This window comes from Gymnoscopelus braueri, assembly GCF_963280865.1.
Source record: "Gymnoscopelus braueri genome assembly, chromosome: 12".
Lineage (NCBI taxonomy): Eukaryota > Metazoa > Chordata > Actinopteri > Myctophiformes > Myctophidae > Gymnoscopelus > Gymnoscopelus braueri.
Window position 1 is genome coordinate 24537518 of NC_137614.1, and position 22500 is coordinate 24560017.

Genomic DNA, 22500 nt, shown 5'->3' on the forward strand with positions numbered 1-22500 from the left:
TGTCTAAGTAGCTTGTGTGGTCCACGGATCTCCCCGCTTGATCCACAGCCATCTTGACGCCTTTTCTGCCGCGTCGGTGATGTTTTTGATGGCTTTTCTGTTGTGCAGTCCCTTCACTCCCAGCATCTTGAGTGCCCTGATGAGAGACTGGCCGACGAATCCCTCCGCATCCGACCTCGATGGGGTTACATCGGGTCCTCCATCCCCTGCTTCGGCATTCGCCCTGCCAGCTCCTCGTACTTGGCCCTCTTCCTCTCAAAGGCCTCCTCCATCCGGTCTTCCCAGGGAACAGTCAACTCCAGCAGGACCCCTCCCAGTAGGCCAAGGAAGAACCGCCACCCCAGAGATTTTTCAAATCGGCCTCATGGTGGCACTATACATTTTTATATTTTGGCAGTGAGATACTGAGATTCTGAAAGTAAATGTCCCATTCATTTTCTCCTTTTATTGTATTAACTATAATGTTGTAACAATCTAATGTAGACTTACCACGAGGGTCCTGGTTGTAAAACGATGCTATATGCTCCAGTAGAAGCCACATGTTTGTATGTAATCAATCTACCGTAGTTTAAGTTAAACATGTTTAATTTGCAATGTCATGGAGAAATACTTAACTACCCACAATCCTAATGTGTAGCAACAACGTCTCTAATTGGTGGAGCTTGGGTTACTATGGACATTTAATTACCACACAAACTCACAAAGTGGTGTATGATCACCAGTAATATCAAAGACACATTTAGTCACTACCCGCCAAAGATGCACCAGTGTCTGTGTTGTTAAGGTTAAGCTGATAAAACAATTTGATGTCATAATGTGTCAACATTGGATTGGCAAATGCAAAGTGCCCACCATGTCGGCATCATGGCACCCGATATGTATTTTGAGATTGGTCCTCAGTCACTTAAAATGTTTAACGCAGACACTGAATGCCAGAAGATAAACAGCTGTGTTGGAATGTAAATTGTTGACCCAGTTTTAGTAGCTGGTCTGATGTGTCCAGCCGTACTGTTCTGACAAGCTAAACCTAAATTGGCATAGCGGTGAAACATGGTCACCACCACAGTCAGTCACCAAGGTTCATTTCCACATTGGTGTGTGACTTCTCTTGCATGAGCTCAAATGAACACTGGGAGGGTGGGCCGGCAGGTGGGCGGACCACGGCCACATCACTCTGACTCAGACATAACCATAAACAAACCCGATACGCCCATATATAGGCTGAACCACGGGCACGTAACACTGACTCAGACAGAACCATAAACAAACCCGATACGCCCATATATAGGCAGGACCACGGCCATGTCACTCTGACTCAGACATAACCATAAACAAACCCGATGCGGTTGTCTAGAATCGCCGATCCGACCGATAATAGTCCATATATACTGTACTAGGCATATTTGGATTTCAACCGATAAGGTACAAAAGGGACACCGACAGACAGGTACAACGTCTGTCTGACAAAGCCCTCGACACTATGACTTGGTTGTCTACATTACACCCAAAGCTTGGGGAGTGTGTGTGTGTGTGTGTGTGTGTGTGTGTGTGTGTGTGTGTGTGTGTGTGTGTGTGTGTGGTGTGTGTGTGTGTGTGTGTGTGTGTGTGTGTGTGTGTGTGTGTGTGTGTGTGTGGGGGGGGGGGGGGTGGGGGGGTATTGGCAAATTACTAAATGTGGAGAAAATAAATAAAACAATGCATCGTAGGTCGGCTAAATACGGGCTTAATACCCCAGAATCGGGCTTAATACTCAGCCAAGAATCATGCTCCTACCATTTTGGAGGGACATAAACGCTGTGTGCTTTCAAAACATGCCCTGTTCCCTGCTTTAGCGGTCCTTGATGTCAGGTGAAAGAAAGCGGAAAGAAAATCAGAGGAGACACGTGGTTGTCAACACACCCTGCCTCGGACAACAGTGGGGGCTGCCACTTGGCAGTGACAGTACTCATGGGGAACTGGCAACATATAGGCGTTCAAACCATCTGAAAAAGCAAGACGTGGTGTGGTCGTAAATATGGCTGTGAGTTTAAAATGGGGGGGGGGGGGGGGGGATTATTATTATTATGATTTTCAGAATTCTACATCTTTCCAGTGAAATGTGCTCTTTCCAAAACATTAAAACAATAATCACTCTCCTAGGCCACGCATATTATTTCTAGTTACAGATTCACCATAGGCGGCGGGTAATGAAGGTTAGGGTAGGCTAAGCCTTCCCAAATGTTATGCTGGGAAATTCTAGGAATTGTGCAAATTATATATAATATATGTGCGCAGCATTATTTAGTAATTTTTTGCATAATAAATCAGTAAAATCAGGCAAAAATAAGAATTAAATAACCTAACCCTAACCTAACCCTAACCCTAACCCTAAAACCGAAATAAAGTAACCAAAAATCAAAAATAAACTAACACAATCCGCCCATAAACCGCTTTTTTTTGCGCGCGTGCACGGATTTCGGCGCCCGCGCGCGGCCGAACCCCAGCCTTCCCAATTGTCAAGCTCACCCGCCGCCTATGAGATTCACTCTGTACTCCATGCTGGTAAGATCCTTTGGATGCTCCCTCAGTGAACCATCCTTTGATTTCATATTTACTAATGCAGTGCCCATTTGGAGCGCATGCCCATCTTTCTCAAGAATCACTCATCCGATCAATTTCATACTTGACACTGCGCTCCCTTGTATCCTCAGCAATACACCCGGCAAGTGTGAAATCGATCGGATGAACGGAAGTTCCTGGAATATACAGATCGATCGTTGGGTAGGGATGTGACATCAAGAGATTTCTTTCTTAGGCCCTGGAAAAGATTCCTGTGTCTGTGGTAGGAGGGAGCTTGCCTGGGATTGAGTTTGAGGCAACAGTTTATTTTCATAGAGAAATTTAGCCCATCAGCTAATTAATTTAAAATTAATTCACAGGGTCTACATGACCCCTTTGAAGCGTGCCAATGACCTAACATCAGGGCAGGTGGCACAGTTTTGCATATGTTCTGAGTGAGTCTGACATGGGAATGCCCCACTATCTCTTAAACCAGGTTTGGTCATTGGTGACTTCATTGCTGTCTGGTGCCCGGGGCCTCAGTCTTGCAGCCTCGCAAACCGTATCTCTTTGAAATGATGGTACTTTATTGCATCTTTCTGTCTTACAAAGCAGCTTTCTTCTTGCCACACTCCTTGCAGAAAAGAAAACCACAGTATATGAAAGCATTTGCCTTCGCCAGGCCGAAAGGCATGGCCGAGACTATGTTTTGCACCCTGTCCGTCCGTCCGTCCGTCCGTCATTCTGTCTGATAATCTCCGCCACCGTTGGATTGATGGCAGCAAAACTGTGCACACACACTCCCTGGATGCCAGAGCAGAACAGAACCTCTGCCCCCAATTTTTCACATGGGCCTGTTATAGCGCCACCAGGAGGCCCATTTTTGCAAAAGAAATTTGCATCGATCTGTGTAAAACTTTGTATGTGCCTAAACCTTTGCCCTGCATTTTCACTGCCTTTTATAGCGCCACCAGGAGGCCGACTTATGTAGAACTATTTTATTTTATTATTTCATTAATTATATTACTCCTTCAGATTGTATCCAAATTTCACGCAAATCGGTACACATGATCTCTATAGTCATGTGATCAAGATGGATCTGTTGACATCTAAAGTTTGCAGGAGTGACCCATTTTGAACAAAATACCGCAAATCATAAACGCAGCGTTCGATTACGGTGAAACTTTGCTCGCACATTATGTTGAGGAACAAATGCCACCCTTTTAACTTTGCCCTATTATAGCGCCACCAGGAGGCAGATTTTTGCAAAACAATTTATTTTATATTACTCCCACAAATGTCCAAACATCACGCAAATCGGTACACATTATCTCTATAGTCAATTGATTAAAGGGATAGTTCATCCAAGAAATTACTTATTTTCTATCGATTAGTCACCCCATGGAGACTTGAATTCATGGATATTTTTTAGTTTTTGTCGAATTCCTAAGCCAATAATTTGATTACCAGCGGACCAGTAGGTAGCGGTTCCGGTAGGAGACACAAAGGAGACTCTTTGTGTCTTCTTCCGGAACCGCTGCCGCTCATCAAATTATTGGTGTGGAATGCGACAAAAAGTAAAAAATATCCATTAATTCAAGTCTCCATGGGGTGACAAATTGATAGAAATAAAAGGCCCACAATAACCTACCTGACCTGGCGGAGACCTGTGCTCCGAGGAACACTTTTTCTAGTTCACACCTGCAATTTTTTAAATATGTACTGTATAATATACAGTACATATACATTACATTACATTACAGTCATTTAGCAGACGCTTTTATCCAAAGCGACTTACAATAAGTGCATTCAACATAGGTAGGGAACGAAACTACTAATCACCAGAAGTCTTAAGTGCATTTCCTGCAAAAACAAGCAACCAAGAGTATACCTAGCGCTAAGGTAAAAGTGCAATATATCAGCTACCTACTTTCTTAAACAGATGAGACAAAATAGCAAAATCAAATGAGCAAGATCTAAAACAAATAAGTGTATCGACTAACAAGATCCAATAAAACAATACAAAAATAAAACAAGAGTTCGTACAACTAGTTAACAACAAGTAGGCCAGGCAAAGAGGAAGGGTAGTGTTTCCTGAAGAGGTGGGTTTTCAGCCTGCGGCGAAAGATGGGCAGTGACTCTGCTGTCCTGACATCAGTGGGAAGTTCATTCCACCACTGTGGGGCCAGAACAGAAAAAAGTCGTGACCGCGTCGATCGACCAGAAGGACCCTTGAGTGACGAGGCAATCAGTCGCCCCGAGGTGGAAGACCGAAGTGGTCGGGCAGGGGTGTAGGCATCGACCATAGCCCGGAGGTAAGAAGGAGCTGTTCCTTTCACTGCCCTATAGGCTAGCACCAGGGTTTTAAACTGAATGCGAGCCGCTACAGGGAGCCAGTGCAGAGAACGGAGAAGGATAGTCGTGTGGGAGAACTTGGGGCGGTTGAACACCAGACGAGCTGCAGCTTTCTGAACAAGCTCCAGAGGTCTGATGGCTGATGCCGGAGCACCAGCAAGGAGAGAGTTGCAGTAGTCCAGGCGGGAGATGACAAGAGCCTGGATGAGCACCTGGGCTGCCTTCTCCGTGAGGAAGGGGCGAATCCTCCTGATGTTGTAGAGGAGGAATCTGCAGGACCGTGTCACTGATGCGATGTTAGCCGAGAACGACAGTTGATCGTCCAAGGTCACACCCAGATTCTTCGCAGTTCCGAGTTGACGTCACCACAGCATTATCAATGGTGATGGCCATGTCTCGGTGCGGACAGCCCTTCCCCGGGAGGAACATCAGCTCGGTCTTGTCCAGGTTGAGCTTCAGGTGGTTCGTCGACATCCACTCCGAGATGTCAGCCAGACAAGCAGCAATGCGTGCCTCCACTTGTGTGTCAGAGGGGGGGAATGAGAGGATCAGCTGGGTGTCATCGGCATAGCAGTGGTAGGAAAAGCCATGGGAATGGATGACAGCACCAAGAGATGTAGTGTAGAGAGAGAAAAGAAGAGGACCCAGAACCGAGCCTTGGGGAACCCCAGTAGTGAGCCTGTGTGGTTCTGACACAGACCCTCTCAGCATCACCTGGTAGGAGCGACCTGTCAGGTAGGATGCAAACAGGGAGAGTGCCGAGCCTGAGACACCCATCCCCTCGAGGGTGGAGAGGAGGATCTGATGGTTCACCGTGTCGAACGCTGCAGACAGGTCCAGGAGTATCAGGACGGAGGAGAGAGAGTTCGCTCTAGCGGCATGGAGCGACTCCGTCACTGCCAGGAGGGCAGTCTCTGTCGAGTGACCCACTTTGAACCCAGACTGGTTGGAGTCCAGGAGGTTGTTCTGGTGGAGGTAGGAGGACAGTTGTTTAAAGACAGCACGTTCGAGAGTTTTAGATAGGAAGGATAGAAGGGAAACCGGTCTGTAGTTCTTGATCTCAGAGGGGTCAAGTGTCGGTTTCTTCAGGAGGGGGGTGACTCTGGCAGTCTTGAAAGCAGAGGGAAAGTAGCCAGACGTCAGAGAGGTGTTAAAGGGTCTACACCATGAAAATCACTTTTTTCTTGGTTTTTTGTATTTTTTGGGGTCCCCAGTGTCTCTTGTACCCCAAAAATTTTTTTTTTAAATTCAGTCATTCCTTCTCATTTCATGGATTTCCAGAATGGGCGTGTCTGAACAGGCGATCTCAGAATGGAAATGTTTATGATGTCACAAACATTAATGATGGCAAACCCAATGTTAAATGAAAAGTGCCCGAATCGCTCCGAAACTTTTTCTACCCCCCCTAAGTGGGGGTCTACGAACAAATACTTCGGGCTCGGATTTTGGCTCCGCCCCCCGGAAGTGGGTGAAACAGGCACCTCAAACACTTGGTGGAATTGTTCAAAAATGTTCAAAGTGTTTTTTTTTCGATTTTGTATTTTTCTTAGATGCTTCTTTTTATGCAGAATATTTGTTTTTTTTAATATATTTTTTATGATTTAATTTTTTTTTAATTTTTATTAACAGACAGAATTGCTCAGTAGCCCCCCCCTGCACAAGAGGACGTTTTGGTATTGCAGCTGAAAGTGCTGTATAAGCCAGAGACAATTGACTTGGGATGAGTATATCTGAGTGATGATTTAGGCTCAAACCTTTTGAAAAAGGTTTGAGGGACATACACCATATGATATTAAATATCAAATATTTTTTTTAAATTCATGGTGTAGCTCCTTTAATATAATATAATATTATATATTATATATATTATAATATATTATATTATATGTACTGTATAATTGGCCTGTTTTACCTTTCCAATAGCCATGGTTCACATGACGCTTGTATACAAGCGTTATGGTGCCGAGTCCCCCTGGTTTATAGTGGTGTTCGATTTTTTTACATTGCCAACTCTCACATGTACATAAACGTTCAGATTTCAAATATAAAGTGCTTACCCTCGAGCCACGGATGTTACAAGGCGACCCGGACCGCGATAAGTACCCGTATCTCCCGTATTGTTCAATTAAAAGCATTTTAATCCGATCGCCGGCCATTTTCACCAAATTTTCTCCGATACTTTCAACCATGCAACACTAATGGTTGGGAGGTGTATTGCACTCTGATACATAAAAATAAAAAAATAATTAAAAAAAGGCCGGCGATGGGATTAAAATGCTTTTTATTGAACAATATGGGTACTTATCGCGGTCTGGATCGCCTTGTAACATCCGTGGCTCGGGGGTAAGCACTTTATATTTGAAATCTGAACGTTTATGTACATGTGAGAGTTGGCAATGTAAAAACATCGAACACCACTATAAACCAGGGGGACTCGGCACCATGACTGTCATGGTATGTGTGTCATGACAGTCATGTTTCCGGGCTACCTTTCCAAGTGAGTGAAGTGAATGGAGAGAGGGGAGAAAAAAGAATTCATCGAAACACAGGGAGCAACAGATGAAGATGATTAACAACATTTACTCTTACAGTGGCCAGGTACATACTATGTAAGTTCTATCAAAGTTCAACATCACATGAACATGCACACGCACACGCACACGCGCACACACACACACACACACACACACACACACACACACACACACACACACACACACACACACACACACACACACACACACACACACACACACACACACACACACAGACACACAGACACACAGAGCTGAAAAGAGAAGCTGGATATTGGAGGAGTGAGAGAGAGGACATGGCTCTGTTCTTCAGGGAGTGGACAGACATATCTAGTCTCAGAGAGAAACGAACCAGTCATTAGAACCAACAAGTCAATAATATAACTAGTAATTAGAACCAGTCAATCAGTAGAACTAGTAATTAGAACCAGTCAATCAGTAGAACTAGTAATTAGAACAAGTAAATCAGAAGAACTATTCGGGCAATAGAATCAGTTATTAAAACAAGTCAGTCAGTAATACCAGTACAACCAAGAGTTTGTAGAATCAGCCATTAGAAGTTGTCAGTCATTAGAACTAGTCAGTCAAAAGAACCAGTCAGTCAGTTGAACCAGTTAGTACACAGCAAATATTTAACTCAGAGATTGTACAAGTGGACTCAAATGGACATGAGGATTTTGCTGTGTAGAGAGAGCTGTGTGATGAGCCTCATTCACATATGCACTGTAACCCAGTATTTATCTAGACATTAACCGGTATGTGTGAACGCAAATGTCCGACTAAGTAGGACATTTGCATGCAGTGGACTTAACGCTTCCAGCTTCTTTGAATGAAGTCGGTGTAAAGTCCTATTGAGCCCAATAGCTCAATGTGTGAATGGACCAACGGTGGAGAATTTCCATGTTTCTATTTGAAATAACATTCTGCACTATAGTCTTAAACCTGTACAAATTACACCAATACATTCAATGCATGAAGTAGATTACCTGTATTCCCTGCCAGACCTCCAAGTGATCTGTTTTGACAAACATTATCAGTTAAAGGACTTTCTTGCACTGAATTTAGTTTAGTCTCTTACTCCTGAATGGAGTTGTGTTGGTTTTTGTTTCTGTGGGCAGTGGGCCTATAATTTGTTGTTTATTACACTATAAACATTACTATAGTACTTGGACCTGCAAATATTATTCAAATTGGAATATTAACACCATTCCAACAACCATTCCGAAACAGGGTACTTCAATAATAACAATATATATGTTTGCCTGTGTCTATTGTGTGTCTATGTCGGGGAAAATTCCTGGAAGAGCTGTCACTGTTCAAAACTTCCCTCTATTCAAACACACATTCGCATGCATGCACATGTGGGCGCACACGCTCTCTCTCTCTCTCTCTCTCTCTCACACACACACACACACACACACACACACACACACACACACACACACACACACACACACACACACACATGTGCTCGCACGCACGCACGAAAGAGAGGCCTGTGGTTATTGTTAATGACTAGTCTTAATTTGTGAATTAAGTGGGGAGGTTAAAGAGTCTCTTTTATCGTCCTATGGTGGTGATTGTTGTTAGACCACATTTTAACCACATTCCCTTTAAAGTAATTCCATCCAGGAGTCAGCAGTTGTGATATTATTATATTTTCATCAAACTTTATGTAGCCATGGATCCTAATATACTAGTGAGCTCTTAATGTGCCAATGTGCTACACATTTTAAAATGATATCATTACTGCATTCATTAAATCATTGTTCTACCTATTCTGAAGGCGAGACTGGCAAGTCAACCACTGTATACTGGCATATAGGCATCAATGCGGCATGGTCCAATATTCCGTGTTTGGTATTTCAATAATTAGGTCTTATCAGTACAGTCAGTGCTTAAATTGCACATTATATGAACAATGAGGTGGGGGCGGATGTTTTTCATATATATTTTCAATCAAAGATTTGCCACTTACATCAAATCTAGCCCCTGACACATTTGTCTGTGTATGTAAACATTGATGACCCATCGATTTTAAACTATTTAACCTTCTTCCAGTGTGTTTTTATCTGATTGCCTCAAGTCCACATGTTTTCCTCAACACTGGGATTTTGAACATATTGCAAATCACCACTTTCTTTGAGTGGTTTATTCTATTTTGTCACACCTTTGGTGTTCCTTTAAAAAAAACAAAAAAACATGTGAAATTCATCCAGTAGATACAAAAAAAAAACATGCACATACTAGGCTAAATGCAATGTGTAGTATACACTAATATAATTTAATGGTCCAGTAGATCACATGTATGGTAACCAGAAGAGTGGGTACCTGAGAAGTGTGGGCAGCTCAATGTTAAATTGGCTTATTTTTTTCTAAATTGTAGAATATGAAAATGAATGTATTCTTTGAAAAATTGCCTGTAATTAGGTAAAGTATACATGTTTTTTAACAAGCCTGAACATTTAACAAGTAAGGCCTTCAACAGCTACAAATTGCTATGCTGTGTTGACTCCAACACAGTCTAACACAGTGTAACTGATTTCTTTTTTAAAGGCTCCAGTTGAATATTACCTCCCACAGGTCAGTTGTAAACATTTATTCAGTGTTTTCTGTGTTGTTACCTCTCTAATGGGCACAGTGATGACTATAGAAAAGCCATTGAATTGCATGAAGTCTGACAAGTCTTTCATTCAGTCAGTTAGAAACAGGGCAGAAGAGGGGGTGGAAAAGCTGCTATCCATTTAGGTAAATTAACTCTGAGGACTTTACTATCCTATGAATTGGGTCATTGGGTATGGGGTTGTTGTGTTGTGTGGGTGGGTTGGGGGTATGGGAGGGCTTTCAGGTATAGGACAGGGCCAAACGCCCAAAGGATGCTTTTTTCTATAGTTTAAGTTATAGTGAAAATAGCAGATTTACAAGCTCACAACATGTTGCATCGTGATGCAATGTGAGTTTGTTTATAATAATAATACATTATTGATTTATTACTTATTCTCTTTTTATAGTTTTGATTTATTTTGTAATTATGTCGACTGTATTATCTTGTCTATCAGATCACTTTGAGCTGCATCTCCAGTGCAAATGTATTTTTTATTATTTACTAACCCCAACCTGTTTACTCAGCTGTAAGTCATGTCTGCTGATGTGGTAGCAGTCTTTCTATTGTGTTTGGATTTGATGAATGCTACAGTTGGCACCATAGCCCTACCAGCCTATTGGCTTGTAAATGTTTTTTACCACCAGGTGGACTTTTACATTTCAGTCAATTTATTACAATAGGCCCATGATGGCCACACACTGCAACCAAAGAGGGGGAGAATAATTTTTAGTTCCTAAAACTTACTTTAAAACATTTAAGTAACTAGTTACCTGTGTCATCCTGTACTAGTAGTAGCCTATATGGCCCACTGGCCAAATGTAGCTTACTGATGGATGATTTAGCTAATTAATTAGTTCACTGTTATGGAAAATGAACGATGTCTGTTGAATCTGTTGTATTTTGCAGAGGTGTAAAGTAACTAAGTACATTTACTCAAGTACTGTACTTAACTACACTTTTCTGGTATTTTTTACTTTACTGGAGTATTTCCAATTTCTACTCCACTACATATTTTTGGGCGGTGAAACCGCCCCTATAAGTGAGATTTGGAAAAATGTACATTTTCCTGCGCTGTGATCTGGGCCCAGGAAATTAGTAGAATTATCCTGCGCTGTGATTGGCCAATCACAGTCTATTCAGGACTGTGATTGGCCAGTGTCACATGACACATGTGCATAGCCCTATATAAGCAACCATAACTTGGAAAAAAACAAAAATTTGTTTTTTCCAAGTTATGGTTTCGTCCATCATAAAGAGTGTTTCAATAAATGTATTTATCTTTTGTACATGATTGGTTGACTCCATTCAGTATTGTGATTAGCTAGCAAGACACCGCCCACTTCACACAGGGTGTGATTTTTATACTATTTAAACGTTTTAAATGGGACATTCTGCAAAATTAGTACTTTTGCTTTTGGTACTTTAAATATATTTTGATGCCAATACTTTTGCACTTTTACTCAAGTACATTTTGAATACTGGACTTTTACTTGTAACAGAGTATTTCTACATAGTGGTATTAATACTTTTACTTGAGCAAAAAATGTGAGTACTTCTTCCACCACTGGTATTTTGCTGGTGTATTGTTTTTCTGTTGTAAATGTGTCTGTCTGGTCTCTGGTCAGAGGAGGTGATACGATCTACATGGATGGACCATACCAACTCACAAAGACGGGGGTTGTTGATTGTCAAATGGACACAGCAAACCTCTATCCAGCCTCTCTAGACTAGAGTCTGTTTGAAGAAACGTGGTCTTATTTATGGAGATAAGAATGCATGACTATCTTTTCATATTTTAACCTCAAATAATAGAATTACCGTTAATTAAACATTGAGGGGAACCCACGTCCCGTTTGGTTTCGTCCTCAGTGACAGGGTTGCCATGTCGACTTATTATAAGCGACTTTGGGCTTGTTTTTCTGTAAGGTTGCTTGTAAATATTGGTTAGTTGCGTTTTGTTTGGGGTGTTTCTAAAGTAATGTTGTTTCTTATTTTGGGCTTGCTGTGTAATGTTGTTTAAACTAGTGGTTCTTAAAAATGTTCATGTCAAGGACCCCCCAATTAATATGTATTATTTGTCCACATACCCCCCCCCCATCTGAAAATATTTTATGTCAGGGACCCCCATACAATATTTGTATTGTTAAAATGTTCTGCTTCGAGATTTTAAAAGAAAATAGCCGATGTATATAGGTTTAAAGGGCTCATGTGTTGCTTCTTTTGGGCTTGTTTTCATAGACCTGGTTGCTTGTTTCTCCCGCCTGGCAACACTACTCAGCGAGCAGTATGAGAGCGAGCGAGAGAGAGAGACAGAGAGAGAGGGTCAGTCTACTGTAGAACAGATGTGTGCCGCATAGTTTGCTTTAGTAACAGTTGTTTTTTCTTTTTTATCCTTTTAACTTGTAACTTTCTATTGAACGGATTTAAAGGAACCCTGGCCGCGGAATCTTCTGCCTATTGGAGCGGAAAAACGTTTGTGTGCAGAAGTAAGTTTTTACTGTAGTGTGTGTGTGTGCATTTTGTAGGAGAGTGTTGTACAGAACTGTATGAGTGTGTGTGTTGATGCATACCTGCTGGCTGGTCAGCCTGCACTCTCCAACCCGATCTCCCTATCGCTGTGTGTGTGTGTGTGTGTGTGTGTGTGTGTGTGTGTGTGTGTGTGTGTGTGTGTGTGTGTGTGTGCGCGTGTGTGCGTGCGCGTGTCCACCGTCCGTCTAGCGGAGCGGAGAGAGGTCAAACATTCCTAACCGTATTAACCAACAAGACAGTATTCTTATGACCAGTAGACATCTGACCAGTATTAACATTTATAGGAAAGTGGTGTGTGTGTGTGTGTGTGTGTGTGTGTGTGTGTGTGTGTGTGTGTGTGTGTGTGTGTGTGTGTGTGTGTTGGCGCAACTGGTCACTTTGGCATTGTGAAAAAGTGATCTCACTTTTTGTACATTAAGAAAGTTGTAGTGCTGTAACAATAGAAAAAGTAGTGGGCTTTTTGATATTATGTTCTGCAAGAAAGCTGGGGCATTGGAGAAGTGCACTTTATACACCAGACCAATTATATCCAATCAGGAGGAGAGACATATTGGCTTTAATTGTATAGTGTTCCATTTCCAACTTTGTCAGCACATTTTTTTGATCCATCACTTCCACCGTAATTTTATCCTGTATCCTCTGAGTAGTTCTCTCTACTGTTTGGATACAATTTGTATCCACGGCACTACTATCCAGGCCTGATGTTTTCCCTGCTGTGTTTACTGAAGTCGACCTTGCCCTTCTGATTTACCAGACAGCCTCTCTACCTCTGACAGTGGGTAGAACATTTCCCCCACGGGATCAATAGAGGTCTATAAGAGATACAAAAACTCTGAGGCCGATTCTACAAATGCCTTCTAAATCAGTGGTTCTCAAACTTTTTCGTGCCAAGGACCCCCAAAGTGATATGTATTTGGCAGTGGATACCCTTCTGAAAGTATTTTGTATTATGTGTTCAAAATTTCAAAATGACTCAAAAATTTTCAAACACTTTCAAGATTTTTCAAAAATGTTAAAAAATAGCAGATGTACAAGCTCGCAGCACGGCACAAAGTGACACGCTGTGAGCTTGTAAATCTGCTATTTTTGAGAACCTCTGTTCTAAAGAGTTTTCTGAAAAACCTGTGTTGCTATATATCTGAAATGACACAGATGCTTTCCCGGTTTTAATGGGTTAACAAAGGAATACCACTTACACCCCAGGCCACATGGTTGCAGTAATAGCTGTACTGATAAAGTGATACCACATCCAGTCATAGTCACAGTCACATAGTCAATTGTTTTGAGTTCATGAGTCTTGTGGCCTGGGATCTGGGTTAGAAAGGTCCTGAACCTACTAGATCGGGATGTGATGCTCCAGTATTGTTCGCCAGATGTTAGCAGCCACTGCATACCTGGCAGTACATTCTTATCAAAGAAGTGCTGATTTAGTGTTTGTCAATTAATGGTCAAGTCTCTTAATAGCCTGCTTCTTGACTGTTGTGCTTATCGGTAGATTGATTTGAAGGAAAGAATGTGTGGGGTACGGGTTCCCTATTTGTGAGTTGTTGGTGTGTGTTGTACTGCTGATTGTTAGCTGACAGTCTACAATGTTACGTGTGAGCACTTGGAATCTCAGTGCCTTGCTCAAGGACACAGTCACTGCTGCAAGGATCAAACGTGTTACCATCTGTGAGAGTCTGAGGCCAGCTGATGGATAACCTACAGTACCAGAGAACTCAGAACCACTTTATTCGTTTTTGCTCGGTCTTATGATTGAAAATCTGAGCTGATCTACGTGAGTAGGCGTTATGAGCTTGCTTGTAGACCTGCTATTTTTGTATGACAAAGCATAAATCATGCTTAACTCCTACCTGCCTACTTCTCTCATAGGCGTTATATAAGTGAAATGTTAACAGATACAAACTGATGACAAAACACCGAATGGGTTTGATCAAAAAGTTCTTCCTGTTCTGGAAGACTTGAGTCTTCATTGTTGTCCTTTCTCTCTGGGGACGTCAGTGTCTCTGTAATTAGTTTGTCTGGTCTGGTTAGGTTTTCTTTTTTTAGGCACTGTCTGCTAGCTAACCAGGGATATAAATCATGGTGTGTAATTATCATAGGACTCACTGTTGATAAGTTACAATGTGTGTTTTAGTGAAATAATTATAGTGTTAGAGACCAACCAACACAACTCAAAGGCAATCATACAGTATGACACATTTGCTGGTGAAATGATTATTCAACATTATGATCAACAATTTAAAGTAAACAATTATATTCATTTGCATTTGAACGTGACCCGCTGAGAGGCTGTAATGTAACGTTCATAGAATATTCAAAACTAACGGCTGAACATAGAAAAGTAAAGAGTAAAGTAGAAAATAAACATAATCTACCAACTAACTCAGTTGGTAGTTAGTTTGTTAGTAGTCAGTTATAAAGTGTCTTTGTTATAAGTTGTTATGCATAATTATTAACATTTATAACAAGCTATGAAGCCTTATAAGTGCATTATAAATGCAATTGTAATACATTATAGACCCTGGTAGTTAGTTATAATGTGCTGTTCTGCTGAGCTTATAATGCATTATGACCAGCACTTAAAATACTTCATAGCCCTTGTTATAAGTTGTTATGCATAATTATAATGAGCAGTCTTATAATGCCTCATAAGCATTATAATCGCATTATAAATGCGATCGCATTATAGACCCGACTTTTATATACAGTCTTACCGAAGAGGGTATCCTTGATTGTTGCATCTCTGATCTTATACTCCTTACTATTGGTTGATCTGGAATCTCAATTTTACTGTTGGAGAAGACAATGTAAAACTAAGACTTCTCACGTAGGTGAAATATCATATCATATCAAATATCACATCATAGATAGATGAGAGTTTTGATTGTGACAATACGGTGTGTGTGTGTGTGTGTGTGTGTGTGTGTGTGTGTGTGTGTGTGTGTGTGTGTGTGTGTGTGTGTGTGTGTGTGTGCGCGCACGCTCGGGTGTGCATGTGTGCGTGTGCATGTGTGTTGTTGTTTTGTTGTTTTAAACAGAGAGACAGAGCCATACACACCCCTCTCCACAGTCCACACGCACACCAATAAACGGTAACTGATTGTGTGTATGCGCACGACAACACACACATACACCGCCGTCACCAATAAACGGCAACTGTTGGTGCGTGTGTGTGTGTGTGTGTGTGTGTGTGTGTGTGTGTGTGTGTGTGTGTGTGTGTGTGTGTGTGTGTGTGTGTGTGTGTGTGTGTGTGTGTGTGTGTGTGTGTGTGCGTGCGTGCGTGCGTGCGTGCGTGCGTGCGTGCGTGCGTGCGTGCGTGCGTGCGTGGCGTGCGTGCGTGCGTGCGTGCGTGCGTGTGTGTGCACTGTGCAGGGTCTCTAAACCGTAAATGTGTTATTTCCTCCTATAGGAACACACAGCTCTCTCTCTCTCTCTCTCTCTCTCTCCTTCTGTTGCTGTATTAACCTCCCGCCAAGTCATCAGCTGTGAATTCCTCGCTTCCTTTCCTCTCTCTCACTCTCTCTCTCTTTATTGTCTCTCTCTCTCAAGTCTCACCTGTTTAGTGGTGAAGACAACAGATGGCTGACCCCCTCACTTCCCCTCTCTCTATTTTTTTATTGACATAGGACTACACTGAATTTGGATTTGAATTTGGAACACACACCGCACACAAGAAATGCTTAAATAGCATCACTATGAATCTATTTTCTCATTTTCAATTATGACATCTGGAGGATTTAATGACATTTAGACAAAACAGGTTTTAGTTTTTTAAATCAGGGTATATAGTAGTCTATAGTATCATGTGAAATGTTATGTGAATACGTGGCCTAATGGAAGTCAACATAGGGGTCTGTGGCATGAAAAAGTTTGAAAACCTGGGTTAGGGATTCTGTCAGCAATATTACTTTTTATATCAGATCCACTCCTGCTGTACCAATCAGAGGAGAGTCACAGAGAGAGAGGGAGATGAGGGCTATCAGAGGAGTGGAGAAAACAAGCTGGAACACGAAAGAAGAAGAAGGAATGTCAGAGAGGAGAGGAGAGAGAATGAGGGACGGAGGTCATTGTGGCTGCTTGTGTGTTGATTATATATTATTATTCATTCCTTGCTATTGTTTGTGGTCTCTTTCTCTACACACACACACACACACACACACACACACACACACACGCACGCACGCAGCACACGCAGCACACGCACACACACACACACACACACACACACACACACACACACACACACACACACACACACACACACACACACACAGTGTAAACAGTCATTATGTGGTTTACTCATTTGACACAACAGCATGCTGTTCATTTTAATGTAAGATCTGTCATATCCAACCTGAAGTTAAAGTTTGATAAACTCTTGAGTTTTGTCCTAGAAATACAGCAGCTAGAAAGCAAGTAAGAAAGCAAGTAAGAAAGAGAGAAGGCAGGAGCACCCTGATTCATTTACAGCCGTTATTGTGCCTTTTTAAAAACAAGCCTACTAACTGGTACACCTGACTCAAATTTACCCACAATTAATGTCATTAGCTCTAGCTGTGTTTATGCTATGCCACTGTGATGAATGTAGCATCAGCAACAGCGCCAAGGGAGTATAACTGTAGGTAAGACAGCAGCCCTTCTTTGCAGACTCCGATCTTTGTCACTTGAAGGCATCATTTTCCTGAGGTGAAAGCTCCCACAATTAATGGCCTGGCAGTCATGTGACTGTGTAGAGAACATGGTAATTTTCGGATCATGGATTTACTGTGCACTAGTAGCATATAATATAATAGCATATAATAGGTGCAGTAGTATGTAGTATGCACTTTCCAATGTGTGATTCCCAACACAATTGCTCCCAACCGCTATGTAATTGTCATTGGATAATCTGCAGTGTACAAATAGATCTGTCAGACACATTTTATATTCACTGTGGATAATCCACAGTGAATATAAGACAACAATAGTAGTAGTAAGTGTTAAAATGCTAAAATATGCGAATACAAAAATAGAATATGTCAGTATGTCAAATATAAAAAACTATAATGAGATGACTGCTAATTAAAATAAATTGTGCTCCTCATTCAGGTCAAACAGTTCCACTGTTAATTTAAAGAATTTAGTGTAAATCCAAGCAGTACATTGATCCTCTCACCACCTCTTTGGGAAGCGATATTTGCTACGGGCTAAACGTCGGCTGCTCACCATGGGTTGGTTGGAAAACAATATAGCCTTGGGGAAGAGGAGGATTTTTCAATCCCAAAAATCAAACAGCTGTAAGTACTTCCTGTGTTTTAAAGGTCAGAGTTCAGTGCCATTTGTCTCTGTAGGACACTTGGTGTTGTTTTCTCTGTTGGAGGACAGACAGATACTGTTGCTTGTCTCTGTGGGACATTTTGTGATTTGTCTCTGTGACACAGACAATGTTTGCTTGTCTTTGTAGGACAGACATATTGTGTTGTTAATTGTCTCTTGTAAGACAGACAGTTTGTGTTTGAGTTTGTTTGACTCGTACTTTCATGGTATTAAGCAGAAATCTGAGAGGGAGATGTACAGTACGGGTAGGAGAGACAGACTGTAATGTGCTCATGTACAGTAGGAAGAAAGAATGAGCCATAAAATGGATTACACACACACACACACACACACACACACACACACACACACACACACACACACATACACACATACACATACACACACACACACACACGCACACACACACACACACACACACACACACACACACACACACACACACACACACACACACACACACACACACACACACACACACACACACACACACACACACACACACACACACACACACTGACCTCTCTCCTCTCTGAGAACAGGAAGAGGAAAGGGCTGGGCAGGAAATGGGAAACAGGAAATAGTTGATGAAAGCGGAAGAGAGAGAAGGAAACAGTATTCTCAGAGAGAGAGAGAGAGAGAGGCAACTGTTGACAGTCCAGTTTCATTACATAATATGGTCAACGTCATTCTACATCCTTGTCCTACAACCTCATCCTACATCCACATTATTCTACAACCTCGTCCTACATCCGCATCCTGCGTCCTCATCCTACACCCTCCACCCTCATCCTACAACGTCAACTACAACCTCATCCAGCATCACCCTGCATCCTCACCTTACATCCTACATGCTCATCCTACAACATTTATTGCCCTCCATCCTCTACTTTACAACCTCATCATACAACCTTTTTTTATAACCACAATCTGCATCTATATCCTACAATCAAATTTTTACTATATTGACTGTAGAATACTGTGTGCTGTGCACTACATGTACCAAAACTTATTACACTGTAGTACTGTGTGTGTGTGTGTGTGTGTGTGTGTGTGTGTGTGTGTGTGTGCGTGTGTGCGTGTGTGCGTGTGTGCGTGTGTGCGTGCGTGCGTGCGTGCGTGCGTGCGTGCGTGCGTGCGTGCGTGCGTGCGTGCGTGCACGCGCGTCTGTGTGTGTGTGTGTGTGTGTGTGTGTGTGTGTGTTCCTGCGTAAACCCTATGTGTTGATGGTCTCTAAACTCTCTATCCTGTAGTGAAGGAATGTGATAGAAGGTGTGTGTGAGACATCTCTCCTCTCATCAGATATCAGGGATGTTTTGGCTACAGAGTGTCAGACATATAAACCCTTCACCTGTGTGTGTGTGTGTGTGTGTGTGTGTGTGTGTGTGTGTGTGTGTGTGTGTGTGTGTGTGTGTGTGTGTGTGTGTGTGTGTGTGTGTGTGTGTGTGTGTGTGTGTGCGCGCGTGCGCGTGCATGCATGCGTGCGTGCGTGCGTGCGCGCGCGTCTATTATTTTCTGTTAAGTGCAGCTGTTAGATGTTTACACCAAGCATAAAAAAGGAGTGCAGTGCAAACTTCCTTCAATTGCAGTTACATTGTTAAATAAAAATAATTTAATAATATAATATAATATATAATAATATAATAATTTAGGTATAAGGTAAGGTATAACAGTAAACTGTTTTGAATTAGATGTGATCAGCAACCGGCAGCCAGGTAAGGTTCCCTCTAGACATAAACATAATTAAAACGTTGAAACCAGGTGTGCTAGTGCTGGTAGCCTATGACTTAAAATCAATATCATGATTATTTCTAACTGTTTCCTCGATTACGATTAATTAATGGTTATTAAAGAAAAAGCTAAAATAACAGTGGATTAGCCTAAACCCAAGAATGTTATTGTGTTATAGGTTGTATAATAAGATGTAACAAAGAATATTAAAACATATATATATCTTTTTACAAATTAACCCTTATGCTGAAGATTGACTAAGAAGCATCGCTTTTATGATCGTTACTCTCTTGCTGTTGTAGAGTTTTGTTTAAAGATTCAAATAAAAAAACAAGGTTATTTTGGCTCAGATAGTTTGGGAACGGGAACCGCACCCTTTCCATTAATAAACCATCTGAAATTGAACATTAGCATGAACAAATGTAGGCCCATTGAAACAAATTGAGTAGATTGCTAGCCAGAAGAAGAGTAAAAATAGGTCAATAGAGTTCAGATGAATTGTGGGTAAATACGGTTAAGGTTATTCCAGATCGCCCCATCAGTCTCCTGGTGGTATAACAATAGGTTACTGTGGATGAGGTGTTAAGATGATTGTATTTATAGTCGGATCATCACACGTCAACATATTTCAGCTCGCACAACACAGTGCCCATCAATTATCTTTCAACATTACACACCAACCAATCAACAGAGAAAATGTGTGACCCCTGAGTCACAGAATTGAATGGGTCACAATTTTAGTGAGATAGTCAATGGTACAGCTGGTTTTAAACCTATGAGATGAGATGAGATGAGATGAGATGAGATGAGATGAGATGAGATGAGATGAGATGAGATGAGATGAGATGACGTATGCTTGATATGATAATGAACATTTCTGCATCATTAAAGGTTCTATGACATTCATTTTCACTTTTTTTATCTTTTATGTTTTTTGGGGGGTTTTATGACCTCAATTACACCCAAAAAATCTGAACTTTGAACATTCAGTGGATTTTCTGTGGTCTGGGGTTTTCTGAATAATTAGGCTGAAAAGTAATCTGAGCTTGGCCCTTCGACAGTGAGGTCACAGCCGATTAATCCTGCCCACTCTTCTCCTCGCCCCTCCCCTCCCCTATCCTTTCCTTTGGGGGGGGCGGAGCAGAGGCGATGATTGACAGGCAAAATCCCTCACCAGCGACACCCGCAGGCAAAGATTTTTTTTTTCATTGCAGTTGAAAAGGCTTTAGAAATGTGAGAGAAAAACACCTGCCATGGATCAATGGAGTGGAAGTTTTTGTTAGAACTTTCTATACATGTTTGAAGGACCATGACAAAGACTTTTAATGTGTGGTAAAACTGAACGTCATGAAACCTTTAACCTCAATGAACTGCAGCTCCCTTTCAGTGTTCTCTTCTTGATGACATAATACTGAAGGAGTTTATCTATCTCATGTTTGTTTTTGTCCATCTTCCTCTCAGCTGCTGTGCCAACTTTTAACTGCGCCACCTGCAGACCAACCAGATTATTGCAGCCACACACTCACCCAGTCTGTTAGCCAAACCAGCAAGCCAACCAACCAACCAACCAAGCAGTCTGCTAGTCCAACCAGCCTACTAGCCAACCAGTCTGCTAGCCAGACCAGCCTACTAGCCCAGCCAGTCTGCCAGCCAGTCTGTTGCCAACCTGACAGCCAGATGGTGTATGGCCTATTCAGGTGTAACCTACTGGGACGTCTATGAGTTAAACTATAAAGTACGATTCTGTTGATTATGAGCCTACTCAGATTCCACTTGACTGTTATGGTGTTTGTAATTATCTCAGCCATACCGGAAGCCCTGGCTAGGCAACCCAGCCTGGCAGAGATATGCGCTCTGCGTTTATGTTAAACTTAAAGTCATACTGTGTTACTTTTTCAATGAAGCAAGTTATTTTTTATATTTTATATTTTTTCATCTTTCACTGCTATCTTTTTCACAATAATCATTCCACATAAACGTGTTTTGACAACTCCTCTAAACACTGTTAAAAAATGATTGTCTCCGCCAGGCCGAAGGCATGGTCGAGACTATGTTTTGCACCCTGTCCGTCCGTCCGTCTGCGAGCAGCTAATCTCCGGCACTGTTGGCCCGATTGCAGCGAAACTGTGCACGTACACTCCCTGGATGCCAGAGCAGAACCACTGCCCCAACCATTTTTCCGATTGGCCTGTTATAGCGCCACGTTATAGCGCCTGATATTGTTGCAATTTCCTTTTTTTAATATTACTCCTTCAGATTTTGTCCAAACATCACGCAAATCGGTGCACAGTATCTCTATAGTCATGTGGGTTATTATTTGCGATTGTCTGCCCTGGACACTCTCATTTTAAAGTGAATAAATACTGTTTCTGACCACTTGTCTCTGCGTTCCAAAATATCATTGGACGCTAGGGCCCTCAGCATTCGTTTTGGAGCGGTACTTCACTATTTGACATAACGGAGGTAATCACATATCAGAGCTACAAGAGGTGTCACCAAAAAGACTGCTAAAATATATGTTACACAGTATGACTTTAAACATCTTGATAAGTGTGCGTCCTGTATATTCACAGATACATGGATAGATAGATAGATAGTTTGATAGATCGATTGATTGATTTGTGTTATGTCCAGGTGTTGGGTCAGCAGGAGAACTTGGTGAGCCGTGTCAGCGAGGAGGAAGGGAGGGGCACAGACACATGGGACACAGAGGTCATGGAGGTCAAAGGTCATCTCATCACTGGGTCAGGTGAGAAGTCACTGGATATAATGTGTGTGTGTGTGTGTGTGTGTGTGTGTGTGTGTGTGTGTGTGTGTGTGTGTGTGTGTGTGTGTGTGTGTGTGTGTGTGTGTGTGTGTGCGCGCGCGCGCGCGCGCGCGCGTGCGTGC

At 42.0% G+C, this 22500-nt stretch overlaps 1 protein-coding gene across 2 annotated transcripts in view; it reads left to right on the forward strand.

Annotated features, from left to right (window-relative positions):
• The first annotated feature begins 12370 nt into the window (after positions 1 to 12370).
• ccdc120a (coiled-coil domain containing 120a) overlaps positions 12371 to 22500 on the forward strand; it is a 20780-nt gene continuing 10650 nt past the window's right edge. Inside the window, exons 1-3 of one of the 2 annotated variants that reach the window (XM_080444635.1) lie at positions 12371 to 12518; positions 21073 to 21346; positions 22246 to 22360. In XM_080444635.1, the coding sequence (XP_080300761.1) occupies positions 21296 to 21346; positions 22246 to 22360 (166 nt within the window). In that variant the 5' untranslated portion in view covers positions 12371 to 12518; positions 21073 to 21295. The remainder of the gene's footprint in view (positions 12519 to 21072; positions 21347 to 22245; positions 22361 to 22500) is intronic. The other variant, XM_080444636.1, reaches the window with a different exon arrangement.